Below are 15,395 nucleotides of genomic sequence, written 5' to 3'. Positions count from 1 at the left end.
CAGCTATATGTTGGCCCTCCGCAACCAGATGACCCGCTTCTGGAAAGAAGCCCAAGATAACCTTGAGGCCAGTCAAGAGGTGATGAAACAATGGTATGACCAGAAGGCCACCCTGGTAGAGTTTCAACCTGGAGACAAAGTGTGGGTAATGGAGCCAGTAGAGCCCAGAGCTCTCCAGGACCGCTGGTCTGGCCCATTTGAAATAAAGGAGCGGAAAGGGGAGGCCACTTACCTAGTGGACCTCCAAACCCCTAGGAATCCCCTAAGGGTGCTCCATGTGAACCGACTAAAAGCTCATTTTGAGAGGTCGGAGATCAACATGCTTCTGGTCACAGATGAAGGAACGGAAGAGGAGAGTGAACCTCTCCCCGACCTCCTCTCTGCCCAAGAAGGTGATGGGTCAGTAAGCGGGGTCATTCTGTCTGACTCCCTGACTCTAAATCAGAAAGGAGACTGCTATGAGCTGTTGGAGCAGTTCTCCCCCCTGTTCTCCCTTACTCCTGGACTGACCCACCTCTGTGTTCATGATATTGACACTGGTGACAGTCTCCCTGTGAAAAACAAAATTTACAGGTTGTCGGATAAGGTGAAGGCCAGCATCAAGGAGGAGGTCTCCAAGATGTTGACTCTAGGAGTTATTGAGAAATCCAGTAGTCCCTGGGCCAGCCCAGTGGTGTTGGTCCCTAAGGCTACTGCCCCAGGTGCGAAGCCAGAACTCCGGTTCTGTGTGGACTACCGGGGTCTCAACTCAGTCACACGGAATGATGCTCACCCCATCCCCGAGCTGATGAGCTCGTGGACAGACTAGGCGCTGCCAAGTTCCTGAGTACGTTTTACCTTACTTCAGGGTACTGGCAGATCGCCCTGACTGAGGGGGCCAAGGAAAGATCCGCATTCTCAACCCCTATTGGCCATTACCAGTTCCGGGTGATGCCGTTTGGGTTGAAAAATGCCCCCGCTACCTTCCAACGGTTGGTTAACGGGGTCCTAGCTGGCAAGGATGCCTTCTGTGCAGCCTACCTGGATGACATAGCTGTCTACAGTTCCAGCTGGGAGGAACACCTGCTTCACCTCAAGGAGGTGCTTCAGGCCCTGCAACAGGCAGGTCTGACCATCAAGGCCAGTAAGTGCCAGATTGGGCAGGGTTCCGTGGTGTACTTGGGACACCTAGTGGGTGGTGGCAAGGTGCAGCCACTCCAGGCCAAGATTGAAACTATCAAGGCCTGGCAACCCCCACGAACACAGACTGAGGTGAGAGCCTTTCTAGGCCTCACAGGATACTACCGCAGGTTTGTCAAGGGCTATGGTACCATTGTAACACCCTTGACAGAACTCACTTCCAAGAAACAACCTAGGTTAATGAATTGGACAGAGGCTTGTCAGAAAGCCTTTGACGCCCTGAAGGAAGCCATGTGCACGGCCCCCGTACTCATGGCCCCTGACTACTCCCAGGAATTTATCGTGCAGACAGACGCTTCAGAGCATGGCATAGGGGCAGTCCTAGCACAGCTGAATGAGGAGGGCAGAGATCAACCAGTAGTCTTTATTAGCAGAAGACTATTACCACGGGAACAGAGGTGGAGTGCTATTGAGAGAGAGGCTTTTGCTGTGGTCTGGGCACTGAAGAAGCTAAGACCCTACCTGTTTGGGACTCACTTCCGGGTTCAGACAGACCACAGGCCCCTCAGATGGCTCATGCAGATGAGGGGTGAGAATCCAAAACTCTTGAGGTGGACCATTTCCCTACAGGGGATGGACTTTACGGTGGAACATCGCCCAGGGGTTGACCACGCCAATGCTGATGGTCTCTCCAGGTACTTCCGCCTTAGCGATGAGAGCTCCCAGGAGGTCGGGTAGCTCTCCCCACTTTCAGCTGGGGGGGACACATGTTAGACCTGACAGCCTTAGGGTAGTCACCCCTAACTTTTTGCCTGCCTCCGGCCACTTTTTGGACACTGTTTTTGCTGGTTTATAGACTCTGCGCACTTTACCCCTGCTAACCAGGGCTAAAGTGCATATGCTCTCTCCCCTAAAACATGGTAACCTGGAATCATACCTGATTGGACTATTTAATTTACTTATAAGTCCCTGATAATGTGCACTACCTGTGCCTAGGGCCTGTAGATTAAATGCTACTAGTGGACCTGCAGCACTGGTTGTGCCACCCACTTAAGTAGCTACCTTAACCTTGTCTCAGGCTTGCCATTGCAAGGCCTGTGTTTGCAGTTTCACTGCCACTTCGACTTGGCATTTAAAAGTACTTGCCAAGCCAAGAACTCCCCTTTTTCTACAAATAAGTCACCTCTAATGTGTGCCCTAGGTAACCCCTAGAGCAGGGTGCTGTGTAGGTAAAAGGCAGGACATGTACCTGTGTAGTTATATGTCCTGGTAGTGTAAAACTCCTAAATTCGTTTTTACACTGCTGTGAGGCCTGCTCCCTTCATAGGCTTACATTGGGGTTGCCCTCATACACTGTTGAAGTGGCAGCTGCTGATCTGAAAGGAGCAGGAAGGTCATATTTAGTATGGCCAGAATGGTAATACAAAATCCTACTGACTGGTGAAGTCGGATTTAATATTACTATTCTAGAAATGCCACTTTTAGAAAGTGAGCATTTCTTTGCACTTAAATCCTTCTGTGCCTTACAATCCACGTCTGGCTGGGCTTGGTTGACAGCTCCTTGTGCATTCACTCAGACACACCCCAAACACAGGGTACTCAGCCTCACTTGCATACATCTGCATTTTGAATGGGTCTTCCTGGGCTGGGAGGGTGGAGGGCCTGCTCTCACACAAAGGACTGCCACACCCCCTACTGGGACCCTGGCAGACAGGATTGAACTGAAAGGGGACCTGGTGCACTTCTTAGCCACTCTTTGAAGTCTCCCCCACTTCAAAGGCACATTTGGGTATAAAACAGGGCCTCTGCCCTACCTCATCAGACACTTGCTGGAGAAGAAACCTGAACCAGAAACTACATCCTGCCAAGAAGAACTGCCTGGCTGCTCAAAGGACTCCCCTGTCTGCTTTCTACAAAGGACTGCTGCCTTGCTGTTGCCCTGCTGCCTTGCTGAACTCTTGTCTGGCTGTGAAAGTGCTCTCCAAGGGCTTGGATAGAGCTTGCCTCCTGTTCCCTGAAGTCTCAGGACCAAAAAGACTTCTCTCTTTTATTTGGACGCTCCGTGCGCTGAAAATTTCAACGCACAGCTGGTTCCGCGGCGAGAAAAACGCCGCACACCGACGCTGATCGACGCGACGCTCTTGGGACGATCGAAAATCTGACGCACGGCCTCGCAAGGACAACGCCGCCCGACCTCTAGAGGAGAAATCGACGCGACGCCTGCCGTGAGATCGTAATTTCAACGCGCAGCCCCGCAGATCGACATCCAGAGGAGAAATCGACGCGACGCCTGCCGTGAGATCGTAATTTCGACGCGCAGCCCCGCAGACCGACGCGCAGCCGGAGAACAAGCAGGAAAATCCACGCACAGACCCGGGACATCTGGTAATCCCCGCGATCCACAGAAAGAGACTGTCCGAGCGCCGGAAAACGACGCCGACTTCCCCGCGTGGAAAATAACGACGCAAGTCCGTGTGTGCTGGGGAGAAATCGACGCACACACCCTTTTTCCACGCACCTCTTCTCTGGTGGCCCTCTGAGGAGATTTTTCCACTCCCAACCAGGTACTTGTGCTTAAAAGAGACTTTGTTTATATTCTAAAGACTTAAGACACTTTATATCACTGTCCTGTGATATTTCTACAATTTTCCATTGCAACTTTATTCTTTTTGACCTACAATTATCCTGATAAATATTATATATTTTTCTAAACACTGTGTGGTGTATTTTTGTGGTGCTATATGGTGGTATTGTATGATTTATTGCACAAATACTTTACACATTGCCTTCTAAGTTAAGCCTGACTGCTCGTGCCAAGCTACCAGAGGGTGGGCACAGGATAATCTTGGATTGTGTGTGACTTACCCTGACTAGAGGGAGGGCTTTTGCTTGGGCAGGGGGTAACCTGACTGCCAACCAAAAACCCCATTTCTAACAGTGGGACTTTGGGAAATCAGGTGTAATCTGTCATTCCAGAGCCAGCACCACAGCAATGGCACAAAAGGCTGTGGTGGCTGAGGCCATAAAAGACTAAGGGCCAGATGTATGATTCTGGCCCATTGCGATTCGGTAATTGCGATTTTTAAGAAATCGCTATTACCGACTTGCAAAGGGCCATGTATCACATTTGCGAATCAGTAATAGCGATTTCTTAAAAATCGCAAATGCAATTACAGAATCGCAAATTGCGATACTGGCCCCATTCGCAGCTATGGGCCTGTTGGCCCATAGCTGCAAATTTTTTGCATTTCCAAAATTGAGATTTCTGAACCAGAAATCGCAATTTTGGAAATGCAAAAGGGCAGGGTGCTGGGGGCCTAAGGCCCCCTCTCCTGCACCCCATTTTTTTTTTTTTAACATGTAAAGTACACACATGCCAAAAGGGCATGTGTGCTTTACATGTTACATTTAAAAATGCAGTTTTACTGCATTTTTAATTTTTGCACCAGGTTACCACCTGGTTGCAGACCATGGTATTTTGCATGTACAAAATACCATTCTGCGAAAAATCGCAATCTGCGATTTTTTGCAGAATTGCCTTGCGACCTGGATTTTGCGAATCGCAAATTGCGATTCGCAAAATCCAGGTCGCAACCCAAAAAATCGCAATTTTTGCGTTTTCTATTTTGTGGTCTGCGAATGCCTTTGATGCATTGCAGACCACTATTTTGCACTCGCAAACGGCCGATTTTGCCGTTTGCGAGTGCAATTGTTTTTTATACATCTGGCCCTAAGGGCAGTAGGTGGAAAGAGAACATTCTGAGCATTTGCTGAGGCCTTCCTATTGGGATTTGACATCTGTCTCTGACCATCATCAATGATAAGCCTTGTCTTCATTCTCCATAGACACTTGCTGGAGTTGGTGGTCTGCAGGATTCTTGTATTCAGAATCTGCCAGCTTAGTCATTTGTTACTGCTGGATAATGCATGGGAGTCAGGGCCCACCTCAACCAGTGCTGCTTGCAAGAATGTTAATATTGGGGTGTGGCTAACTGCTCATGATGTTGGCCGCAACTTAGGCTCGCTGTGCCTGGCAAGTGCCGATCCGAAGCTGTGTGGCCAACCCATCTGAGTCTGTCCAGTAGGAGGTGGCAATCCAATCTCACACACCTCCCTGGGGGTCCCATGAACCATTGCAGAAGACCTGCACTCAGGAGGAAGCTGACAACCTCACCTTAGGCATTCAGCGAAGTAAGGCCAAGGACAGTGGCATAGCTGATCTGCAGCATGCTTCCACCCAGAAGGCCTCCACCCCTAATGCTGCATTGACCGCGGATGCGCCTTGCATCCAATAGACCTGCCAGGGGCCGCTTTGCAGGTGTAGGGGCCCTGATGATCACCCCATAACTGTAAGGACTACCTGCGGCCCAACCTGGAGACGTCCCAGACACCCAAGCCTGAGGGAGGGCAGACATCCATGCCCTGGGGACCTGACAAACAGGGCTGTGGTGCCCTGAATGCCCAGCACTCTTTGGTGCAAGGGAGGGAGGAGCAGGGGTGCAGGCAGCAGATGCGCCCAGCACCTAAGAGACCCACCTGGAGGCCGTGAAGCAGGTGAGAAAGGCCCAGAGACTTTCCTGGGACGATGGGTGGGGCCCACCTATTTTTATAACCAGTGATGCAGCTTGACTGAAGGGTGGACCCACCAGTTGCTTTTTCCCTCCTTCCAACTGCTGTTGCCTCATAATGCCCATCGGGGTCTTAGGGATCACAGTATCGGCTGGCGATTTATACGGGCCTTGACTACTGCACCTCAAGTATAGAGCAAAGGTATTCCATGCCGCACTCCACCCTGACCACGTCCCACTCACACAGCCATGCCCTCCCAAAAGTGCACTCACTGACGCCCCATAGCACACCCACAAGAGACAGCACAATAGGGGACCAGGAATAGCCCCATGAGTCATAAACTGACTGTACGAGGCAATGGAGACTGAGAGGTCTCATAATTCCAACACAGACAATCCGGTGCAATGGCAAATTATGACCATGGTGGGCACGCACCTTCTAGGGAGAGTCCACGCAACAGAGGCAGATCATGGGGCAGATGGGCAGCCACCATTGTTCAGAATCCGCCCCACAAGTCACCTCTGAGAAAATCCTACAAGCTATCTGTGAGATACGCTCCAACATAAAAGCACAAATTCGGGGAGTTGGACTAGGACTCCTCCACCAAGACTTACATAAAGTTGCAGACAGGGTTACAGATGCTGAATAGCGTGTCTCTGTGATTGAGAACAAGGTCCAAACTATATCCACAGATGTCTCCCACCTGAAAGATAAAGTAAGCTACCTCGAACACAGGGTGAAGAAGCAGAGGGATGCTCACAAAGAAATAATCTATGCTCTCTGTATCGGAGGGCAATCATCCAGAAGTGTTCCTCGCAACCTCGCTCAAGACATAGATGCCTACAGACACACTTTCAAAATGCTTTGTCACAGAAAAGGCGACACTGCCAAATTAGAGGCCCCATTGCCCCATGATTCACAGATTTCTGGATTATGCCAATCGAGATACGATTCTGAGGAAAGCCAAAATCTAGACCCCTTTCCCGCTGGAATCAACAACAGGTACCATATGTCCAGACTATACATTGCAAGTCCAAAACCTTCTCTGATGTTAATCGAAAATTGAGAGACATGCAGCTGACATACATGCTACTATTTTCAGCCAGGACGAAAATCATGCATGATGGAAAGGCTCACTCACTCACCACAAGCTGGATGAGGCTGGCTAGACATCTGATCACTGAAATGTGGACATCCACCAGTGGAGAGCACCAAGTGAAACAGTTACCTCCCCAAACCGAGTGACAAATCAAACTGGGAGGCCTGTGAGGTCGTCGACAGTGCTCTACAAGGAGAGATGGCGCCACCATTGCAAGCGACTCCACAAGCCGGATGAAGAGAGCAACATGAGTCTGTTTGCTGACTTCTGGAGCCCCAGCGGGTTCCCCTCCTGAGACATCAGGACAGAGAACTAAAAATTAAAATGGTCACAATGTACAACACTTCCCAAGTTCTTTCAGGGAATCACAATGACCTAAATAACAAGATTAAGTTAAGAGAGTGTTGCGCCTCTCATATAATGCATTTGTGACATGTAGACGGAAGTGGCATAGACCTCAAAATGCACAACTCACCAGTGGTACTACTTCAAAAAACGCATCTACTGGACAACAACTGTCCTGCCTAGAGGTGGATAGACTAGAGTGTACTATACTAGCTACACCACAACATCTAGAGGGACTGCCATCCTACTCCAGAAGCACTTCCCTCTACATGTCACAAACGCATTATATTACATCCTCTACAGATTGACCGTGATATACAGGCAAGTACATCACCTCTGTCTATGCCCCACCAACACTAATAGACAGCACCCTCAGCACATCGACGAACATCCTTTTACAATCCATGTCTGGGCACCCAATTATTGAGGGTGATTTCAATGCAGTAATGGCCCCCAGAGTTTGATACTGTCTCCGCCCACACCCATAAATCCACACTATTAAACACATGGGCCAATTCCCTGGGGCTCACTGACACCTGGCGTCTGCTATAGCCCCAAGAAGCCGAATACATATTCTACTCCTATTCCCAAAGATCCTCCTCAAGAATGGATTAATTCTTTATGCCCTCAACCAACACCCTCATGCTAGCCTCCACAAGCATACTACCCTGAGCCCTATCCAACATCACATTGAGGATTACCAAGGCATTAATAAAGACTCAGTTAAGAGCTTAGTCACTCTCTGGGAGGCACTGAAAGCAGTCTTGAGAGCACGGGCAATATCCTGCTAAGTACAAAAGACACAGCATAATAGCAGAGCTAGAAAATGGCACAGTGGAAGCTGAGAGGAAGCTAGAGGACACGCCAGATGATCAAGCTAGGCATGCAGTGGAAAAGATAAAGCTGATGCACCACCACAAGCTGATAGATAACGTCCCAAGGGCTCATGCAGCAGCTCAGTGTAAAATATATGAAGTCAGAGACAAAGCAGGGAAACTGCTGCACTGGGTGGCCAATAGGGAACAAGCCCTATGCCTGGTCCCTAGCATCATACTACCCATATGCCACATTATCACAGATCACAAATTAACAGCACAAGAATTTGTATCCTACTATAAATAGCTATGTGCAAAGCAACCCACTCAGGCAAAAGAGCGTATGCACCCAGTCGGGGATGACTTGATCCTGAGATGCCTCACTGAAGCAGACAAAGACTCGAAGAACAACTTGCAGCAGCTAAAATATTGCCAGCTATCCAATTACTCCCCACAGTGAAAACACCTGGCCCCAAGGGTTAACCCCTGGAATTTTAAAGAAGATTTACCTCAAGCTGCAACACACCACTGCTTCACATGTATATGGACGCTCTGGAATAGTAAGAGGTGCCATATTACCTACAGAGGGCCATGATTTCTGTCACCCTTAAGCCCTAGAAATCTCAAGACCAAAGTGATGCTTAAAGGCCCATTTCCTTACTCAACACTGAAACCAAGATCCTAGAAAATGAGCTGGGGGTGTGACTTGTAGGGGTGATCACAGTCCTGGTCCACCTGGACCAGAGCTTATTTATGGTACGGCGCAGTACACAAACCTGTCTGAGAAAACGGAACACTGTATTGGCACTAACTAGAGAGGCCACAGAACATAGAGTCCTGATATCAACAGTTTTGTAGAAGGTGTTTGATTCAATCAGTTGGAAGTTTGCGTTTTGCTTACTGAAACAAATGAACTTCAGACCGCACTTTCATCGATATGTTTTAGTCCAGGCCATGGGCACAAGTCAGAGTTAACAAATAAGTCTCTCTGAGCTTCCTGATTGCTCAGGGGACCAGGCAAGGATGCTTTTATTACCCCTTCTCTTCTCCCTTACCATTGAGCCTCTGGCAGAATGGATCAGATGCAATGCACAACTCATTGGCTTTAATTGGCCAAACTGTCTTGAAGACAAGGTATCGCTATATGTGGACGACATCCTAGTCTACATTGGTAATCCCGAAACTTCCCTTCCTAGACTGATGTACATGCTTCAATTATTGCAGGTGCCTCTGCACTCTCAGTCAACTGGTCTAAATCCACCTATGTACCCCCGACAGGGAATCATGATGATATACAGCTACCACCCAATTACAGTTGACAGACCCACACTTCAAGAACATGGGCATGCACACAGCCCTGGAAAGGCAACTGGCATGGAATCTAAATGTAGTCCCACTTCTTGCTAGGATCAGACTGGGCATGGACACATGGGAAGGTCTCCCTCTAAACATAGCAGTAAGGGAGGCACTTTTTAAAATGATTTTCCTGCCAAGGCTGCTTTATATGCTATAGAATTACCCCAATGTTATTACCCCACAATTCTTTCAAGGCCTGCAATTGGCACTAGTGAGCCTCCTCTGGGCCAGATCACAAGCATGCATCTCCTTTTGTAAATGTGTCCATAACCCAAGGAAGGTGGCCTGGGAATTGCGGACATAACGCTCAACTGCTGGGCCAATCAGAGAGTCATTATAAATTACTGGCTCCTTATGGACCATAATGACAGGACAATAACTGTGTGCTGGAGCAGCACAACATCTTATGCTTACTCTGCGGTCCGGGGGCGAACACCAACCTCCCCCCAGCAGCCCATGCGTCCCTGACTTGTTGGTACCAGGCACTGCAATGGATTAAATGTCATGGGGTGCCAACAGCAGAAACCGCGCTGTGGAATGGAATGTGGCCATCCCACACAAAAAACTTAGAAGGATTCTGAGCGTGGGACACCACTGGCATCTCTAGGCTGGGAGATGTATGAGAGGGGAAGACAATATGCTCATTCCAGCACGTATTCAACACTTCCGAAAAGCACAACACACAATGTTGCTGCAATTTACAACTTCAACATGTGCTGGGTGCATCACTGAACCGGGCACAGGTAACCCCACAATACAACCTGCTGGAAGCACAGGCCACCCAATCAAAAATAACACAAAAAGAGATCATGCACATCTATCGTACACTGATAAATAACACAATTGATCACATGAAGGCATTAAGGGAACGATGGGAACAGGACGTAGGTATACTAGAAGATGAGAACTCACCACAGGCAAAAATGGCACAGAGATTAATAGCAATCCCTATGCGACTGAAATTTATACAACAAAAATATCTAAACATAGGGTACTACAAGCCCTGCACAATTGCATAAGATGAACCAGAGTCTTGATCCTCACTGCTTGCGATACAAAACAGAGATGAGCACATTCTTTCACATGATCTGGGAATGTCGAATAATATAAAATGACTTGCATAGTATAGGTTCCATCTTAACTCAGGTTACTGGGATGAGGATTACTCCAGAACCTAAACTGATGGTACTGGAGCTGCTGGATGAGTGTGGTGGGGGGGGGGTGGGGGGGGGGGGAGCAGCAGCCTTCTGGTTGCCACAGGCTATTTGGTAGCCAAAAGGGACATTGTACACCACTGGAGGTCAGAGAATGCTCCCTCTATGGAGGAATGGTCAAGGGGCACGGACTATTGCACCATCACAGAGTACTGTTTGTATAAACTGAGGGGTGTCCCGATAAACACAAGAAAATATGGGGCCTGAGGCTGGGACACTTGGGCAGTAGAAGGTAGACAGTGCTGTAATAGCACAGTAAACAATATCTTATGTGGCTCAATTGAGGATGCTCGATAACTTGAATGCACGAATGGATAAATATGTGTTGTGAATTGTGTTTATGTAACCAAATACCAATAAACAGAGTTATTTAAAAAAAATAGTATCTATTTCATTTACGAGAGAAATTTTGACAGATTGCGTTCAGAAAATGTGCTTATTCATGCACACTTGGACCTCAGATATTCTCATTTGGGTTTTAAAGAAGATGAGAGGGAAAGTATCCAAGGACTCTGATAAGACCCTTCAAGGGTACAGTACAGATGTGTGTGCAGAGGAAGGCTTACAGAATCAACTTCAGAGGTGTGTGATTAATCTGAAGGTTACAGGTTCAAATTTAGAGATTCCATTTACGTTCCCTATTTCCCAGGTCAACAGACCAAATAGTGCTGAGTTGGGAAATGGCTATGTACGGTACTTACAGAGGTAGCAAAATGATAACTTTGTGTTAGCAAGTGTTCTATAAAAAGTTATTATTATTAGTGGTTGTAACAGAAGTAGTGGTAGTATGAGTAGTAGAATGAATAACGTTTCACTTACTTGTTCGATTTTGAGCTCCTTCTATCAAAGAAACACTTGTCAATTCCACAAAGACATATTCTGCCTTCTCTGGCTCAGCGTCATCCAATATAGGCACATCAATGGTGGCATTGCTCAAATTGGCCGTAAAGATTACAGATCCTGAAATCGGCACATAGTCTTTCCCTTGTGTAGCTCTGGCTGCATTAGCTGGAAAGTAAGGTGAACGGTCACTGTCCCTCATTGTTCTGTATGTAACTCTCACAATGCCCATTAGGCCTCTCAATCGTACAATAGTTAAGGTAATGTTTATTGTTTCTTCCTGAACTTGGATGGGTCTGTTCTTTGCAGAAAAGATGAAAAGTCCATAAGGATCGTCATTGGCAAGTACAGTTAAAGCAGCACTGGTAAGAGCCCCCAGTCGGCCAGTGGAAACATTCGTGATTGAAACAGAAAAGGTTTTATCCAACTCTGGGATATCATCAGGCGAGATCTGCAGAGTGATGTTGGCCTTTCTCTGTCCTACACCGAAGGTGATATTGCCATGGTTAGACACCAAGTCCCCTGTTGGGTCAGAGTTGATATTCCAGTACAAGGTCACAAGAGACAGTGCACCCTGCTCACGTACAACCTGTAGAAAAAATAAGAATGTTTAAGCTAAGGAACGCATAGTTCATATCACCGACCAGTGCACATAGGCCTCACCAGCTACGGCCACAGATACATATGGCTGCTTCAATCGAGTACTGGTACTGATTTTGTTCTTTAAGGACATTTATGTGACTTTAAAAGTAATTTTTCATAATTACCATTCTACTTTACATTTTGTGCATTTAATTTTGTTTGAATTGGCATATGACACAGTTCCAAAGTTGCTCCTGTAATATTTATATTAAGATTAGGTGGAAAGACTGTAGAACAAATTGGAGAAGCAGAAGCTGGAAAACACCAGGTAAGTCACTAACGGCTGGCAGTGGTCTCAAAAGCCTTGCGGCTGCCTACATTTATTCCAATCCTCCCATACTTTTCATGTTTCAAATACGTCAAATTCAGCACACAGTGCTGCCACATGTGTGCTTTTAAGAAACTGTTTTTCGGGAACGTGTTATGCTATCAGGTAAATTCTGAGAACGATAAGAATCATTAAAATCCAACGTATTAGTATAAATTGAATTACCATAGTTTACCTCTTCAAGCGCGCATTCCTTCAGAAAATCTTACTGTAGAAAATTATTAGTGATCCCGGAATTAAGGCCTGAGCTATATTTTGGCAGAAAGCCCATTTTTCAACCAGGGGGAAGGAGTAGATTGCTCTTTCCCCTGGTGGAGAGACACCCACCGAATTAATAAATGACCACCAAGCTGGTGGTCATTGATAACTTATTGGCAGGAAACGCCATCACTGTGGTTCTTGTCAATTCTGTTTGGTGAATGGATCTCGCTGCATGACCGAGCCCTACACCAGACAGTTTTCTTTTTTATTTTCAAAATGAAAATCCCCAAACTGGATTTTATTTTTGGGAAAGAAAAAAGAAAATGCACCCCTCGTCATGGAAGTGATCTCCCAATGCGAGGGGGGCATTATTCTTTGTTTTACTGTCCCTTACCACCAGGATTTGCCTGGCGGTGACAACAGTGAATACCTGAGTAGGTTTAAGCAGGGCATTCATGGAATTTAAAAACAATTTAAGCCAACACTTTGAGACAATCTTGACACAATAAAAAAAACGAACATAATATCCAAGAGAATGGTCACAGTTCTAAAATAACCATCCCATTTAGAAGTAACATCCCCAGAAAGTAACACTCACCCAAATGATTGATCAGGGTGCTATGATCATACCTTCACACAGCAGGCACACTCATTATAATCAATGGAACACATACTATATGCTCTATAGCCATGGACTCCTCTGTTGATTCTACCCATACTGATAGAGTTTTGTATCATCTCCGCACCCACCATCTGTCAGCTTGACATTAGCCAAGAGCAAGGATTCAGCTTCTCTAAAGAAAGGACAGACAGATCCTCAGTTATCTTGCCAAATTTCCAATTCATTACTAGGTTACTAATCATGGCAAAATTACCTGAGAAGGTTGTGTCGAGATAATTACAGGAATTCCTAGACGTGCATTATTGTCTCATTAGTTCTACACTTGGCACAGAAACAGTGTTTAGGATCCTCTTGAATGGCATACCGCCAAGAGGAAAAGTAATTAACTTCTCTGAATTTGACATGGTAGACCATTCTATTTTTTTGTCAGAGATTACCCATTGCCAGCAATTCTAAACTTAAATGCATACTGGGGTTTAAGTCTTTCCTTCTGCTACCTTTCCAACTGGTCACTCTTGGCATTTTAGTCTCAAAGGAGGTAGTTGGTAAGTGTGCATTCCCACATAGGTTTCTGCTGCCACCACACTCTTTAATACATGTTATTGTAAAACATTTGGCAAAAAGGTAGAAGTCCATTTCTTCATGGATGACACATATATTATTGTCTCTAAATATTCTACTGTTTCATTTGCTTTGAAGTAACTAAGAATGGATGGCAGCTAACAGGTTACAAATTAAGAAATTTAACATTTGTTTCTTGATCTTTGTCAAAAGAGGCCACAACTTTCCAAAATGCTTTAGTATGCCCTAAGATGAAAAACCTGAGTTTCCTCTTTGATGCTGACGCAACATTTAATCTTCAGATGGGGCAATAGTGAGATGTTATTTTTACCACCTAAGATAAAAAATAGAATCCTGCTTTTGTCTGCAGAGCTTAATGAACTGGTGGTGGGTGGAGAAACTCTTCTCTATCGGATGTGGAGTGGGTCATTTTTCACTCAGGGTCCCACTGCCACCATCAGCCCTATTTGGTGAAAAGCCCCGGAAGACTTGCTTATTCTTGAGTTAATTTGAGTTAATTTGACTAAAATCAATGCCAAGGTACAGTGCTTGTATCAAATGCAGTAAGCTACGCATCAGGCGTTCAGGACCTTATGCTGTATTATAGCTTGTGCTATTCAGTCCCTTTCTATTTAGGATGGTCAATGCCATGTTGAGGCAATAATCTTCTGCTGACTTATCCTCTGTGAATGTAAAAGCTGCAGACAGACACCTATTTCTTTCATACTAATTTCATACTGCCTGCTTCATATAGTGGCAGAGTTAAGGACTTCTTCACTTAAGGCATCAAACCACACAGTTTCTGGAGGGACATTAAAAGAGAAATGTACATGTGTTAATGTCTACCCAAGAATTTCAGTTATGTATTTATTGATTTTTAAGTTAATTCTACAGTCTGATTTAGGGATCAGTTCTAATTACGTGCAAAGCACCCTGTGCTCAATTTGTTGTAAATTGCATAATCACTTATTTAAAAAGATAAAATACTTTATTACTTTGCTAAGAAGATAATGCTTTACTTAAAGGGGATGATAGACATGCCTCTTCTTCATGTAGACAGGATATAACTTATGTTGATATATTTTAAGTGCTTTAACATGGACTTGTTTGTAGGAAATGTTTATCTACCAAATGAAACCTTTTCTGCAACCTTACAATGGTAATATCCAACTTCATTTGTTACTGGGGGAGGCGTATACCTAGTCCAGAATCTGACTCTGGACAGAAAATATGTGGTCAGAGAAATAGAAATGGATTAAGGAGTTTAAGTCAACCATTGCTCTAGGTGATATCTGACAATTTTTCAGGAGTCCTTAAGTGTTTTCCTAGAGTTGACTGTTTTCTGGTAAATAGATTGTCAAAATCAACTTCACAGGTAAGGGTACACAATACACGTTAATTGTGTCAGTCCTGATGAGAATCGTTTTTGGGCTTGATTATGAAAGGCAAGTGTGATCTTCATCAATAATTAACACTACGCTTACAAATTATATTTTTTGGCAGGATTGAGGAGAAAGATGTTAAGTAAATTAATTCTTGAAATGAAGAATTTTCTGCCATCAGCACTTATGGCTACCACAAAAGGTCATTTTTAGAAGCGAAACAATAACACTATAGTCATCTAGGATACAGCAGCTAATGGAACTAGCATAACTGGAATTCATATTTAAAGATTTGGAAATGG

The 15,395-nt window shown here is 45.6% G+C and overlaps 1 protein-coding gene across 1 annotated transcript in view; it reads right to left on the bottom strand.

Moving 5' to 3' along the window:
* ADGRV1 (adhesion G protein-coupled receptor V1) overlaps positions 1 to 15,395 on the bottom strand; it is a 2,003,619-nt gene that overhangs the window by 1,450,561 nt on the left and 537,663 nt on the right. The window contains exon 28 of the mRNA XM_069225272.1: positions 11,337 to 11,946. Within this exon, the coding sequence (XP_069081373.1) occupies positions 11,337 to 11,946 (610 nt within the window). The remainder of the gene's footprint in view (positions 1 to 11,336; positions 11,947 to 15,395) is intronic.

The sequence above is a fragment of the Pleurodeles waltl genome, chromosome 1_1 (genome assembly GCF_031143425.1).
Source record: "Pleurodeles waltl isolate 20211129_DDA chromosome 1_1, aPleWal1.hap1.20221129, whole genome shotgun sequence".
NCBI lineage: Eukaryota > Metazoa > Chordata > Amphibia > Caudata > Salamandridae > Pleurodeles > Pleurodeles waltl.
Note: the sequence above shows the minus strand (reverse complement) of the source record. Positions and strands in the feature narration are given on the sequence as shown.